We start from the raw sequence: 16,787 nt of genomic DNA, 5'->3' as shown, positions 1-16,787 counted from the left end.
TGACGACACAAAAGAGAGGCCAAAGTTGCAATATAAAAAGGGCTGCCGAATTAAAGTATGACACCTATCAGTGTAGAGCCTGATTTCAAACAGAGGCAACTCTGTAGTCCGCCTTCACATATGCCAATACATATTACATTTGGGATTCAATTTTTATAGCAAACTCCGCACCTTAGATAATGCATCTGACGCAGGTTCTGATTTATCTCAGTTTCATGGTTGCTTTCGGTCCAGTGGGTCTTGGTGATCAAACCGCGCACCACCAGCCCCCTGCCACGGATGACGGCGAGCAGTGCTCAACATGCGAGGTCCGACAGCAGATCAAAAACATGAGATTACACGCCATCAAGTCCCAAATTCTTAGCAAACTGCGACTCAAGCAAGCTCCCAATATCAGCAGAGATGTTGTCAAGCAGCTCCTGCCTAAGGCACCACCTTTGCAGCAACTTCTTGACCAGTACGATGTTCTTGGAGATGACAATAAGGATGGACTTATGGAAGAAGATGATGAACATGCCATCACAGAAACAATCATGACAATGGCCACTGAACGTAAGTTTGACAGACTATTATTCAATGTAACTAACTATACAGTGAGTGTACAAAACGTTAGGACAACCTGTTTTTTCCATGACTAGACTGACCAGGTGAATCCAGGTGAAAGCTATGATCCCTTATTGATGTCACTTGTTGAATCAACTTCAACCCGTGTAGATGAAGGGGAGGAGACAGGTTAAATAATAATTTTTAAGCCTTGAGACAATTGAGACATGGATTGCGTATGTGTGCCTTTCAGAGGGTGAGTGGGAAAGACAAAATACGTAAGTGCCTTTGAACGTGATATGGTAGTAGGTGCGGTTTGAATGTACGCTGCTGGGTTTTCACGCTCAACAGTTTCCCATGTGTACAAGAATGGTCGATCACCCAAAAGACATCCAACCAACTTGACACAACTGTGGGAAGCATTGGAGTCAACATGGGTCAGTATCACTTTGGGACGCTTTCGACACCTTGTAGTGTCCATGCCCCGACGAATTGAGGTTGTTCTCAATATTAGGAAGGTGTTCCTAAAGTTATGTACACTCAGTGTTTAATAACGTTAAAAAGGCACCAGCAGCTGTTTTTACGCATTGGGCACAGAGCGCACTTGCATATCTGATCCCGTATTACTTGCACCACTATGTTGAGAATAGGTTGGAATTTCATACGAATGATGAATTCGTATTGATCTGTAATTTCATGTTAAATTGAAACCACTATAGAATTTTACGCAGTAAATTTACGAACAATACGCACGAGCCAAGTTCCATCGTATAATGTGCCAGTGTCACTCTGGTGTTGAGTGTGGAAGTTCTAAAACTAGATAGGGTAGGCTATATTGGAGGATACCCTGGAGATGACACATTGTTCTGTTTTATAGTTTATCAATACTTGTCATGACATTGTAACTTTAAATATATATTTTGAAATTGGTTTACCAAGGTGGTTATTTTGTGTTTTGTGTTAAATACAACTACAAACGTTTTTTTGCAGTCATTTAATTTAGTTTATAAATCTAATTGTATCGTGGAATTAGAGATGACATTTCCATATTGTAATTAATGTTCACATTTCTCTCCTCCAGCCGAATCCATCGTCCAAGTCGATCGGAAACCCAAGTGTTGCTTATTCTCCTTCAGTTCGAAGATTCAGGTGAACCGCATAGTTCATGCGCAGTTATGGGTGCACCTTTTGCCAGCTGACGAAGTCACCACCGTGTTTCTGCAAATCTCCCGCCTGATGCCTGTCACGGACGGGGGCAGGCACATAGGTATCCGGTCTCTAAAGATCGACGTGAATGCAGGAGTCAGCTCTTGGCAAAGTATCGACGTGAAACAAGTGCTGTCCGTATGGCTGCGGCAGCCGGAGACGAATTGGGGGATCGAGATAAATGCGTTCGACTCGAAGGGAAATGATCTGGCGGTTACCTCAGCAGAAGCGGGAGAAGGACTGGTGAGTTTAGATTGATCTCCCATCGAAGCAATTTACAAATAGTTTTGTAATTTATCCCCGTGGGATCTATGTGAAATAATCCATAACCCATGTATTAATGCGTAATGATGCAATATCAACACGTACCACCCTTGTCAAGAGTGCAAATACATTTTTGTGTCAAATTGTGTGGCAAGACAAATTTGGCTTCAAATACCAGTTGTTGATCTTGGCATCCTAAGACTTGCTCTCATGTGCTTTTATGTTTAGCTAACAATCACATTTTCAAAGTACTTTAGAATCTTTAGTATTAACACACAGACCTCATTAAAGGAGTATATCTATGACAGAATAGTTTCCCTGGCCACCAATAATATCATGTTCTATCACCTGATTACATAAAAGTTCACATTATTTACATGGCCAGAAATTCCTGAAGTCCTCTGTGTGACTGTGCTAATCAGAGTAATTGCCTACAGCCTCTCACACACACACACACTTTGTTCTTCTATCCTCATGGGGAACTACAATTGTTTTCCATTCAAAATCCGATTTTCCCTAAACCTTAACCCTAACCTGTAACCCAAACCCTAAATCCTTACCCTATTTGTCACTCTAGCCCCTAAACCTAACCCCTAAGCTTAAAATAGCCTATGTCCTCATAACGAGGGATAACTTTCCTTGTTTTACTATCCCTGTGGGGACTTTTGGGGATTTTAGGTCCCCACAAGGATATAAGTACACACACACGCACACACACGCACACACACACATTTTCAGTGGCTCAAAGTATCACAACACCAGGTTTGAAACCTTGATCAGCAATTTTTTATTTTATTTTTTACCTTTATTAATAAAGCAATGTTTTATTGGAGAGGCAAAATCAAATATGTTTCTGGTTTTCAACCATTCCGTATTGTGCCTTTACAGCAACCCTTCATGGAGGTGACGATTTCAGAGGGCCCAAAGCGCTTCAGGAGAGACTCGGGCCTGGACTGTGACGAGAACTCCCCCGAGTCCCGCTGTTGCCGCTACCCGCTCACGGTAGACTTTGAAGACTTTGGCTGGGACTGGATTATTGCCCCCAAGCGCTACAAGGCCAACTACTGCTCTGGTGAGTGCGAGTACATGCACCTGCAGAAGTACCCCCACACCCACCTGGTGAACAAGGCTAACCCTCGCGGCACTGCCGGGCCCTGTTGCACCCCCACCAAGATGTCCCCCATCAACATGCTCTACTTCAACCGCAAAGAGCAGATAATCTACGGCAAGATCCCCTCCATGGTGGTGGACCGATGCGGCTGCTCGTGAGCGAGAGCTCTGCCGGTGAGGGGGAGGGGCTCAGCCAGGGTCTCCCCCCTGGACTTTGGGACAGATCCATCCACCACTACCAGTGCTTTCTGCAGAACACGGTGCAATAGAGCCAGAATAGCGGCTAAAGAAATGCCCGTTCATTCGCTGAGCAGCGCTTCCATCACGGACATGTCTCGTTCATTTTTTTTCTTCATTTTTGTTTTCTTCCCTCCTCCAATCACATGTTCGCAGCCACAATGGCCTAAAACCACATGGATGTAGGAACACAACGCCTGTTCGACTTGGGAGTGGACGTAGTAGCCTAAAGTACGCCACATGTTCCCACAAAACTGTTAAATGTCACACGCTCCGTCCAGTTATTCAAACATACAGACATGGATGGACACGCATACACCAGACCTGGGTTCAAATAGTATTTGTTTTTCTTTCAAATACTTTGACTGTTTGATGGAGACAGGTGGGGTTTGCACTTTGGGGAATAATCCATTGATTCCATTGCACCAGGCAAGCACAGCTTAAGTACTGGAAAGAAAACAAATCATATTTCAACCCAGGTCAGAAACATAGGTGCACACACACACACACACACAGACTAATTTCCCCCCCAAGATTTTACAGCTACGCTTACCTATCGGTGTGATAATCATATAAGCAATGTTTGAGAGTGAAACCGGGAATCCTCAACGACTTTTGAAAGGGCTTGGAAAACTATAGCTGAGGTCTCAGTCTGAACTGGCCTTCATGCATAATGCCATAAACACACACAGCAACAGTGCATTCTTATTCAACTTTTAATCATAGCTTTACCACCATTCAACTGCCTGAACTGCCCTACTCACTTGAATTATTCTTATTGTAAATCAACATTACTGGACAGGAGGACTTGAACCGGAGGCACAATGAATGCAGTCTACACATTGAGATGTGTTTAAGACAGATAAATATATTTTGAAAAGTATGAATGTTAAAACCACGTTTAAACTCTGTCTTACAAATAACACAGTTTGCACTATGGCAAACCAATAGAAAGAATTGGTTGCTACAAAAGTTGTAAAAACTGATTTTGATACGTTTGCTAATTTGTATTGTATACATATGCCATTGTTTCCATTAGCAGTTGCCTTTCTACACCACTGTTAATAAATGTATAAGACCACAAACTAGCAAGAAAACAGTACAAATGCGACTATATACCTGTTAATCAAATAAAGGTGCTTGCTTATATGTTAAGTTCAGTTATTTCATCCAATAGCTTAGTAATGATATTTTACTGCCCTAGGAATACTAGAGGCTGTGCATGTATTCTAGACAAGGGGCGATGTGTTCCTTCAGCAATGAGTTCTGAATGACACAAGTGCCATGTGGAATCATATAAAGGTCATTTCTAACATTCCTGTTCATGTGCATTTGGTCACAAGCCTCAGTCATGTAAACTGAATCATAAGAGGAAGGTTCTTGGGATAAACACATGAAGACTAATGCATCCCTACGGTTCCAATTCACATAAAAATGAAATGTGAATTATAGACCGCAATATAGTTCATTCTGTTCCCCTGAACAGGGCTCAAACTCAAAATACTTTGCACAACACCACGTATAGCCAACAGAGCAAGAGACATGTCTGTCATCCCATGAGCGACAATTGGCTTCAGATCTCAAGGAAGGTGACGTCAGCGATGTCATCCAGCCAACATGCTACCAGAACTTCTCATCCACTACACAGGCAATTCAGCCAAATAGCGCAAGACCCAAAACCTTCCCATCCATGGTCACAGAAAGTGTGCCCAGGCTAAGGAACAGCATGGATCCTACCATACCCCATTAAAACGATTGGACCAACATGGTGCCTTTCAGCGGACCAATCACACGGACCCAGCCAGCGGTGGTGTTACCATTTTCGTTTCATCACCAAAACAACATGCATTGATCAGAGTAGTCTGGAAAACATGCCTCATTCACTTGAGTTTATCCACCCTTATTCTTTCAACATATGTCTTCTACTGATGGATACGCCACAGGAGGTGTGTGAGTTTGTGCATGCACCTATGCATGGATGTACAGAAAAGTAATAAGATCAACATTCACTGATAACATTATATCATACGTATTGTGGACATCATTCATGCCAACTTTCTTTCAATCTGCTTTTCCAGCTAGGGGTCTAGCAGTCAGTCAGGGCTGTAGAAGGCATTGCAGTCTAATGAGAGAGGAAGTGAACTCTGTTGCGTTCGGACAGCATGACTTATTGAACTGATGGCTTCATGAGGCTTCACTTCCGCCCGGTAGAGGGCGAACTGAGCATTGGCCCAGAGTGACATCCTTTCTTGCTGTGAGCTGGAGGCCTGCCATGACAGTCAGGTGGGACTCTAGTACAGTGTTTCCCAAACTCGGTCCTGGGGCCCCACCAAGTGCATGTTTTTTTTTCTTCTCCCTAGCACTACACAGCTGATTAAATTATTAAAGCTTGATGAGGAGTTGGTTATTTGAATCAGCTGTCATCCCATGAGCGACAATTGGCTTGAGATCTCAAGGAAGGTGACGTCAGCGATGTCATCAAGCCAACATGCTACCTGAATTTCTCATCCACTACACAGGCAATTCACAGGCTAGGGCAAAAAAAACACAACAAAATGGGCACCAGGGGGGTCCCATGACGGTTTGGGAAACCCTGAAGTCTAGCAGACAGGTGCAGTAGATTCACAGAACAGCTTTCCTTGAGAGTATTCTTTTCCCCCAAAGTTATTCCTTGCCCACTGCCATCCCAACTAATGCATACGGACACGTAACAGGTGCATTTTCAGGAAGTAAAGCACTATGGGAGCGAGCTTTACACATTACGTGGACCCTACACGTATCATGCCTTTAGGCTACATAGCAATGGCAGGAAGTTCTAGAAAAGCCCAACGAATAGTAGTAGGTAGAATAAAAAAAAAATTGTAACAGTATTTTTATTGGAATTTCACAATTTTCACCCATATTAAGAGATACAACAACAGAGACAAAGCACAAAAAAAAAAAAAAAACCACTCACTTACACATACCTACGCATATATATATATATATATACACACACACATACACACACATACATATACATACACACATGCATATACACATATATACGCGTACACACCCATACATACGTACACCATTTTCCTCTTCCCGCTTGGTGCTTCTCTCACCCCATCCCCACCCCTCAATACATACATTTTAAACAAACTTACAAACAGAAATTAAACAAAAAAGCTCAGTTTAAACCAAGAAGTTAGGTTCCACACATGGAACGTACAGTGTAGTTCTGAAATACATAGATCCCCGCCATTCTAAGAGAATCCTTGCAGCATAATAGCTGATACCTCAGGTTCTAGGTAATTTAGATAAGGTTCCCATACTTTGTAGAACTGGTCTGTTTTAGAATGCAATGTACATGTCAGATATTCCAGAGGCACCCATTCAAATAGTATCTTATGCCAATCTTTAATAGAAGGAACCTTATCACTAATCCAAGAATAACATTTTTTTTTTAAATCAAGTTACTTCCATATCATTCTCAGAGGTAGAAGCAATCAAATCAATTAAAACATGTAATCAATGACATATACACAAATTACACTACACTGAAACTTATAAACATGATGACAACATTGCATGACAATTTTCCACAATGTTTATGATTGTAGAAAATTACACATCTAGTTCAGTTGATAAAATACCTGATGTAACACTTTACAATATTTAGACTTAGATATGAATTAACATTAGTTAATGCAGCAGTTAGCACAAATAAATGATTACGTAATAGTGCTACAAGTCATTAAGTATTCTTCATGCCAACATCACATACTTTCCATTATGTTTACAATGAATATTTGTTGAATCTAGTTCAATGTAGATCTAGTACCTAATCGGCAGTACTTTAGAATACAGCTTCATTACTCATGTGGATTATTTAGTTAATGAGTTCATGCAGTAATTAACATGAATACATCATTAAGCTAATGAAGGTAATACCGGGAGGGTGTGTTCATAGGGTGGGAGGGAAGGGACTTGTAACATGACTGTAATGGTATATTCTCTGCCATTTGTGTGTGTGAAAAAATAGACTTTTAATAAATGAGTAAAGAGGTGAAAATGGCAATAAATGGCATTATCAAGTAAATAGTTTGTTAATTAGGTATTAGTTAATGCTATCTAAGTATTAAAGGGATAGTGCGAGATTTAGCAATTCCTTCCTGCGTGCAGTTTGAAGAAAGTTGAAGGTACTTGTGCGAGCCATTGCTAACTAGCATTAGCGCAATGACTGGAAGTCTACTGTAACAGCTGTCATGGCTACTGGAACAGCCAGATCAGCTTTTTCATAAATAAGTAGCACTTCTTGAACACCTCCAGCATTCAAATCTAATCATCAGATAGGTGTGCTTAAGTGATAAACCTCCAAATCAGCACCATTCTCCACAATCCCCATTCTCCAAAAAATATCTGTCAAGGTAGCAATAGTACTGCACATGTTGGATTGTTTTCCTGGTCTGTGCCAGGTAAGTGTTGCTGCTAAATGAACAGCAGCAGGGAAACGCTTTGACTGATCATCACTACATCTGTCACCGCAAGACTAGCATTTCCAGAGAAGTGACACTGCCAACAACATTCCGTGCTTGACAGGTGAGGATGTGACAGTGAGAAAAGGGGAAGGAGAGGGAAACAGTTCTGGTTGCTGCGCTCAGGATTCCCCTCCGTCTGGTATTAGGATGCTCCACCTCATCCCGGTCCCGGACGGGGCAGAGAGCCACAAACAAGGGGAAGGGGTAGGCTGCCAGGGGCAGTCCGACATCTGGAGCCTTCGGCAGACGTGCAAGACATACGGAGTCTGAACAACAAAAAAAACATCTGGAGAAACACTCTGGCAGATTGTGGGAAGGAAGGACTTCCTTGTAACGTACACGGGTTGGTAGGGATTAGGATGGATGAAGCTGTCGCACTTGACGAAAACCCTTTGACGAAAACCCTTTGTGTTCTTCTAACTGATTGAGGAAAGTCTAATACAGGGGTGGGCAACTCCAGTTCTCGAGGGCCTGATTGGTGTCACAGTTTTGCCCCAGCTAACACACCTGACTCCAATAATCACCTAATCATGATCTTCAGTTTAGAATTCAATTTGATTAATCAGCTGTGTTTGCTAGGGATGGAGAAAAAGTGTGACACCAATCAGTTACCCATGGGCTGGAGTTGCCCACCCCTGGTGTAATAGCTGAGGGGTCATCAATGGATCATCACTACTATTCCAGGTGTGTTGGAGAGTTTTGGGAAGCCATACCAAAGGAGGTACAAGTGTTTTGGGTCTTTGGTAACTGGTATGGAGTTGGTCCTCTGTGTGCTCCTGCCCTGTCTATTTATCTGGTGACTATGTATGGGAAGTCTTGACTGCCCATTGACAAATGACTTATCGACCCCTACTCCCTGAACACATGAGAAGGTCTGAAACAGGGGTGTCAGCAGGGGTGTCAACTCCAGTCCTCAGGGGCCAAAGTGTAAACTTTGCACTTCATTAATCAAACACTGATTCAAAAGGCAAGGATTTAAATCAACAGGTATGTGGCCCTCCAGGAGCTAAGACCTGTGCTAATGTGACTTGGGGAACTAATACAAGTCCTCAGGTCTCAGGAAGGTTACTCGTCACACAAGTGAACCACGGAACCACCTCCATTACACTTCACCCCTCGCAGAGACCCATCCAGGTGACGGCACCAATGTGACAGACTGGGTTTTGAACCCGGGTCTCCTGTATGGCAGAAAGTATTCAAGTCTCCAGAAGGTTGCTTATCACACAAGTGTGAGTAATTAACTAAATCAAAGTAGCTAGGATAGACACTGGCATAAAAGTGCAGCAAGAGATGGGCCAATCAACCACACAGGGAAAGCCTGGGAAAGTTTCTCAATCCTGGGAAGCCTCTCAATCCTCACACTGCTATGCATCCAGGTACCTGCAGATATGTAGTAATCACTAAAATAACCAAGAAAGGATGAGAATAAGGGGCCAGCTGAAAGGTAGTCTGTTAAAGTCTCTCTCGGGTCTGAAGAAAGCAATGAAATGCAATAAAAGGAGCCAGTCTGGGACAAGGAGAGCCAGATGTGCAGCTGCTGGAGGCTACCTGTCGTCAGGCCACAATGATTTATCCTTCCCGTCCACACCACTGCTTGCTTTTTCACTTAGGGGAGGAATCAGCGCTCCCATCCTAAACTATACTGACCTCTGTGAAACTATCACATGATTAATGGCATTGTAAAGCTACTGGAAGTTGGGATCTTTTTGGTGTCCATTCAAGATACATTTAAATTACTTATTTTTTTTGTCTTTTGTGTGACATGACAGTTGGAGTTACATCCGCTGCAACAATCGTGTTTACAACACATCTAAATATCTATCTTCGTTTACGAGGAGGACAGTGACTGACATAAATGTGGCTAAAAGACAGCCAAGGCCCAAGGCAATGAAGCAAGTGTTCTCAGGGGCCGTGGGCTGACAGTGATGGAGGATAGATGTTTCTCTAAGGAGACTGGGAGAAGTCTGGATTATGGAAACCTCATGTCTCCCAGTGTCATTCCTGTGCAGTTCCGACAGCCGGATGAAGAAGAATATCAGCTATCTGTCAGATGGGGGATTTGTTTTGACATGTCTCAGAACAATATTTATGAAACGTTTTTAGAGATATTATTACATACAATTAATTATACAGAAAACTCTGGGTTGAGTGAAATGTTCAGAAGCAATAATGCTGTAAAATGTACAATAAACTGACAAGCAGTCATTTCCAGAGCCAAATATATACGGGCCGACAAAACTTCATTGGACATCCCTGTTAATAATTAGCCTCCTCAATGGGAATGAATATGTGCGCCGTTAGCAAGGTTTATTTTCTGAGAATGTGCCTACCCCACTTACAGCAACAGATCAACAGTTTCCATTTAGAAAGTTTGGTATACTAAAACTAAGGGTTTTGTGTTGTAATGAGGTAAGTCTATTGACTACGAACCAAACATGCAGCATATACAGTGCCTTCAGAAAGTATTCACACCTCTCGACTTTGTTGAGTTAAAACCTGCATTTAAAATTATTACATTTAGATTTTGTGTCACTGGCCTACACACAATACCCCATAATGTCAAAGTGGAATTATGTTTTTAGAAAATTATAAGCTGAAATGTCTTAAGTCAAGAATTCAACCCCTTTGTTATGGCAAGCCTAAATATGTTCAGGAGTAAAAATGTGCTTTACAAGTCTCATAAATTGCATGGACTCATTCTGTGTGCAATAATAATTATCATGATTTTTGAATGACTACCTCATCTCTGTACCCCACACATACAATTATCTGTAAGGTTCCTCAGTCGAGCAATGAACACAGATTCAACCACAATGCCTCGCAAAGGGCAACTATTGGTAGATGGGTTAAAAAAAAAAAAAAAAAATACATTGAATATCCCTTTGAGCATGGTGAAGTTATTAATTACACTTTGGATGGGGTATCAATACACCCAGTCACTACAAAGATACAGGTGTCCTTCCTAACTCAGTTGCCGGAGAGGAAGGAAACCACTCAGGGATTTCACCATGAGGTAAATGGTGACATTAAAACAGTTAGGGTTCAATGGCTGTGACAGGAGAAAACTGATGATGGATCAACAACATTGTAGTTGCTCCACAATACTAACCTAAATTACAGTGAAAAGAAGGAAGCCTGTACAGAATAAAACAAATATTCCAAATCATGCATCCTATTTGCAACAAGGCACTAAAGTAACACTGCAAAAAATGTGTGAAAAGAAATTAACTGAATACAAAGTGTTATGTTTTGGGCAAATCCAAAACACAACACTGAGTACCACTCTTAATATTTTCAAGCATGGTGGTGACTGCATGATATTAATTGCATGCCTGTCACGGGCAAGGATTAGGGAGTTTTTTTTAGGATAAAATAAACATAATAGAGCAAAGCACAGGCAAAATCCTAAAGGAAAAACTGGTTCAGTCTAAAAAAATAAATATATATATTTCATATACATACTGTATTTCATTTTCAATAAATTAGCTACATTTTCAAAAAATATGTTTTCACTTTGTCATTATGTGTGTACTGTGTGTTGAGATTGTGTATTTATTTAATCCATTTCGAATTCAGGCTGTAACACAACACCATGTAGAATAAGTTAAAGGGCAGGAATACTTTCTGAAGGAAATGTACATTTGAGGTCATTTCTGAGGGAAAAAAATAACAACATGGCAGTTGTCCCGGACTGCATCTTCAAGTTCAGAGATACAATTTCAGGGGGGAAATTCACCTCACAGACATCATTGAGCGGAATTCCCAAGCCATTATGGAATAGTTGGTTACTTCATCTCAATCTGTTGTTTCATTTTTAAACATGTATTTTCAAAAAACATTAACAGATACCCCCCTGGCTGTCATGAACTCTGCTCCAGGAGCAGTTACACTTACACATTCTATCTGTATAGAACAGTTTCAGTTCATATTCTGTATACACACTGAACAAAAATATATACGCAACATGCAACAATTTCATAGAGTTACAGTTTACATAAAGAAATCAGTCAATTGAAATACATTCATTAGGCCCTAATCTAAAAAGTCAAGGGGTCTGAAATCTTTCCTAAGCACTGTATACAATGATGCCTTTGGAAAGTATTCAGACCCCTTCCCTTTTCACACATTTTGTTATGTTACAGCCTTGTTCTAAAATAGATAAAACATTTTCCTCATCAGTGTACACACAATACCCCATAATGACACAGCAAAAACAGAAATACCTTATTTACATAACTATTCAAACCCTTTGCTATGATATTCGAAATCTTTCTTAAATGGAAGAAGTTTGTAACAACCAAGACTAGTCCTAGAGCTGGACGCCCGGCCAAACTGAGCAATCGGGGGAGAAGGGTCTTGGTCAGGGAGGTGGCCAAGAACCAATCAGGCTTTTATGGTAGAGTGGCCAGACAGAAGCCACTCCTCAGTAAAAGGCACATGACAGCCCGCTTGGAGTTTCCCAAATGAGCTCAATTTCGAGTCTCATAGTAAAGGGTCTGAATACGTAAATAGGGTATTTCTGTTATCAAACATTTCTAAAAACCTGTTTTCCCTTTGTCATTATGGGGTATTGTGTGTAGATTGATGAGGGGAAATTGCAATTGAATCCATTTTATAATAATGCTGTAGGGCCTCCCAAGTGGCGCAGTGGTCTAAGGCACTGCATCGCCACTAGAGAACCTTGTTCGAGTCCAGGCTCTGTCGCAGTCGGCAGTGACTTGGAGACCCATGGGGCAGCGCACAACTGGCCCAGCGTCGTCCGGATTAGGGGAGGGTTTGGCCGGCAGGGATGTTCCTGCCCTATCGCACACTAGCGACTCCTGTTGCGAGCCGGGATCAATGCACGCTGACACGGTCGCCAGGTGTACTGTGCTTCCTCTGACACATTGGTGCGGCTGGCTTCCGGGTTAAGCAGGCGTTGTGCTATGAAGCAGTGCGGCCTGGTTGGGTTGTGTTTCGGAGGATGCACGGCTCTCGACCTTCGCATCTCCTGAGTCTGTATGGGAGTTGCAGTCTTGGGACAGGACTGTAACTACCAATTGTAAACCATGAAATTGGGGAGAAAAAAGTGCGTAAAATAAAACAAAAATCTAAATAATAATAATGCTGTAATGTAAAAAACAAAATAAGGGAAAAGTCAAGGGGTCAGATATTTTCCAAATGCACTGTATACATACAGTACCAGTCAAAAGTTTGGACACCCCTACTCATTCAAGGGTATTTCTTTATTTTCTACATTGTATAATAATAGTGAAGACATCAAAACTATGAAATAACACATATGGTATCATGTAGTAACCCAAAAAGTGTTAAACAAATCAAAATATATTTAAGATTTTAGATTCTTCAAAGTAGCCACCCTTTGCCTTGATGACAGCTTGGCACACTTGGCATTCTCTCAACCAGCTTCACCTGGAATGCTTTTCCAATAGTTATGAAGGAGTTCCCACATATGGTATGCTGAGCACTTGTTGGCTGCTTTTCCTTCACTATGCGGCCCAACTCATCCCAAACCAATTGGGTTGAGGTTGGATAATTGTGGAGGCCAGGTCATCTGATGCAGCACTCCATCACCCTCCTTCTTGGTCAAATAACCCTTACACAGCCTGGATGTGTGTTGGGTCATTGTTCTGTAGAAAAACAAATGATAGTGGGACTAAGCGCAAACCATGCGTATTGCTGCAGAATGCTGTGGTAGCCATGCTGGTTAAGTGTGCCTTGAATCCTAAATCACCGACAGTGTCATCAGCAAATCACCACCACACCATCACACCTCTCCTCCATGCTTCACTGTGAGAACCACACATGTGGAGATCATCTGTTCACCTCTGTATCTCACAAAGACACAGCGGTTGAAAGCAAAAATCTAAATTTTGGACTCCAGACCAAAGTACAGATTTCCACCGATCTAATATCCATTGCTCGTGTTTCTTGGCCCAAGCAAGTATCTTATTATTATTGGGGTCCTTTAGTTGTGGCTTCTTTGCAGCAATTTGACCATGAATGCCTGATTCACACAGTTTCCTCTGAACAGTTGATGTTGAGATGTGTCTGTTACTTGAAAACTGTGAAGCATTTTTATGGGCTGCAATTTCCGAGGTGCAGTTACAGTGCCTTGCAAAAGTATTCATCCCCCTTGGCGTTTTTCCTATGTTGTTGCATTACAACCTGTAATTCAAACAGATTTTTATTTGGATTTCATGTAATGGACATACACAAGATAGTCAAAATTGGTGAAGTTACATTTTTTTTAAAGTATGGTTACAAAAATGAATGAGAAAAAAAAAAAACAGAAAAGTGGTGCGTGCATATGTATTCATCCCCTTTGCTATGAAGTCCCTAAATACGATCTGATGCAACCAATTACCTTCAGAAGTCACATAATTAGTTAAATCAATTCCACCTGTGTGCAATCTAAGTGTCACATGATCTGTCACATGATCTGTTCTGAAAGGCCCCAGAGTCTGCAAGACCATTAGTGGGGGCACCACCACTAAGCAAGGGGCACCACCAAGCAAGCGGCAACATGAAGACAAAGGAGCTCTCCAAACAGGTCAGGGGGCAAAGTTGTAGAGAAGTACAGATCAGGGTCATAAAAAAATATCAGAAACTTTGAACATCCAACAGAGCGCCGTTAAATCCATTATTATAAAATGGAAAGAATATGACACCAGAACAAACCTGCAAAGAGAGGGCCACCCACCAAAACTCACAGACCAGGCAAGGAGGGCATAAATCGGAGAGGCAACAAAGAGACCAAAGATAACCCTGAAGGAGCTGCAAAGCTCCACAGCAGAGATTGGAGTATCTGTCCATAGGACCACTTTAAGCCGTACACTCCACAGAGCTGGCCTTTACGGAAGAGTGGCCAGAAAAAAAGCCATTGCTTAATTAAAGAAAAAAATAAGCAAACACTTTGGTGTTTGCCAAAAGGAATGTGGGAGATTCCCCAAACATATGGAAGAAGGTACTGTGGTCAGATGAGACTAAAATTGAGCTTTTTGGCCATCAAGGAAAATGCTGTGTTTGGCGCAAACCCAACACCTCTCATCACCCTGAGAACACCATCCCCACAGTGAAGCATGGTGGTGGCAGCATCATACTGTGGGGATGTTTTTCATCAGCGGGGACTGGGAAACTGGTCAGAATTAAAAGAATGATGGAGCTAAATAGAGGGAAATTCTTGAGGGAAACCTGTTTTAGTCTTCCAGAGATTTGAGACTGTGACAGGGATTCACCTTCCAGAAGGACAATGACCCTAAGCATACTGTTAAAGCAAAACTCAAGTGGTTTAAGGGGAAACATTTACATGTCTTGGAATGGCATAGTCAAAGCCCATACCTCAATCCAATTGAGAATCTGTGGTATGACTTAAAAGATTGCTGTACACCAGTGGAACCCATCCTACTTGAAATGGCAGGAGTAGTTTTACCTTGTAGAATGGGCAAAAATCCCAGTGGCTAAGCTTATAGAGACATACCCCAAGAGACCTGCACCTGTAATTGCTACAAAAGGTGGCTCTACAAAGTATTGAGTTATGCACGCTCAAGTTTTGAGTTTTATTGTCTTATTTCGTGTTTGTTTCACAAAAAAACATATTTTGCATCTTCATGTTGTGTAAATCAAATGATTACAACCCCCCCCCCCCCAAAATCAATTTTCATTCCAGGTTGTAAAGGCAACAAAATAGGAAAAATGCCAAGGGGGGAGAATACTTTCGCCAGCCACTGTAACTCTAATGAACTTATCCTCTGCAGCAGAGGTAACTCTGGGTCTTCCTTTCCTGTGGCGGTTCTCATGAGAGAAGAATAAGTTACAGGTCTGTGAGAGCCAGAAATCTTGCTTGTTTGTAGGTGACCAAATACTTATTTTCCACCATAATTTGCAAATAAATTCATTAAAAATCCTACAATGTGATTTTCTGGATTTTTTTCCCTCATTTTGTCTGTCATAGTTGAAGTGTACCTATGATAAAATTACACGCCTCTCTCATATTTTTAAGTGGGAGAACTTGCACAATTGGTGGCTGACTAAATACTTTTTTGCCCCACTGTACATAGGTGTACACAGGCCCATTATCAACAACTATAACTCCTGTGTTCCAATGGCACATTATGTTAGCTAATCCAAGTTTAGCATTTTAAAAGGCTAATTGATCATTATTAGAAAGCCCTTTTGCAATTATGTTAGCACAGCTTAAAACTGTTGTTCTAATTAAAGAAGCAATAAAACTGTCCTTCTTTAGACTAGTTGAGTATCTGGAGCATCAGCATTTGTGGGTTCGATTACAGGCTCAAAATGGCCAGAAGCATAGAACTTTCTTATGAAACTTGTCAGTCTATTCTTGTTCTGAGAAATGAAGGCTATTCCATGCAAGAAATTGCCAAGAAACTGAAGATCTCATACAACGCTGTGTACTACTCCCTTCACAGAACAGTGCAAACTGTCTCTAACCAGAATAGAAAGTGGAGTGGGAGGCCCCGGTGCACAACTGAGCAAGAGGACATTAGAGTGTCTAGCTTGAGAAACAGACACCTCACAAGTCCTCAACTGGCAGCTTCATTAAATAGTACCCGTAAAACAGGGCATTGGCATGCTGAAATAGGAAAGGGCCTTCCCCAAACTGTTGCCACAAAGTTGGAAGCACAGAATCGCCTAGAATGTCTTTGTATGATACAGCATTAAGATTTCCCTTCACTGGAACTAAGGGGCCTATCGCAGACCATGAAAAACAGCCCCAAACCATTATTCCTCCTCCACCAAACGTTACAGTTTGCACTATGCATTTGGGCAGGTAGCATTCTCCTGGCATCCACCAAACCCAGATTAATCCGTCAAACTGCCAGATGGTGAATTGTGATTCATAATGCCAGAGAACTCGTTTCCACTGCTCCAGAGTCCAAT

At 41.7% G+C, this 16,787-nt stretch overlaps 1 protein-coding gene across 1 annotated transcript; it reads left to right on the top strand.

The window, feature by feature from the left end:
• Positions 1–62: 62 nt before the first annotated feature.
• On the top strand, positions 63–3,459 carry mstnb (myostatin b). Its single transcript, NM_001124282.1, is given in 3 exon segments — positions 63–552; positions 1,625–1,992; positions 2,902–3,459. Coding segments are annotated over 3 exon segments (1,122 nt in total). The 5' UTR covers positions 63–179; the 3' UTR covers positions 3,283–3,459.
• Positions 3,460–16,787: the final 13,328 nt, after the last annotated feature.

The sequence above is a fragment of the Oncorhynchus mykiss genome, chromosome 22 (genome assembly GCF_057628025.1).
Source record: "Oncorhynchus mykiss isolate SJ-2025 chromosome 22, ASM5762802v1, whole genome shotgun sequence".
In the NCBI taxonomy this organism is placed as follows: domain Eukaryota; kingdom Metazoa; phylum Chordata; class Actinopteri; order Salmoniformes; family Salmonidae; genus Oncorhynchus; species Oncorhynchus mykiss.
This window is presented reverse-complemented; position numbering and strand designations above follow the sequence as displayed.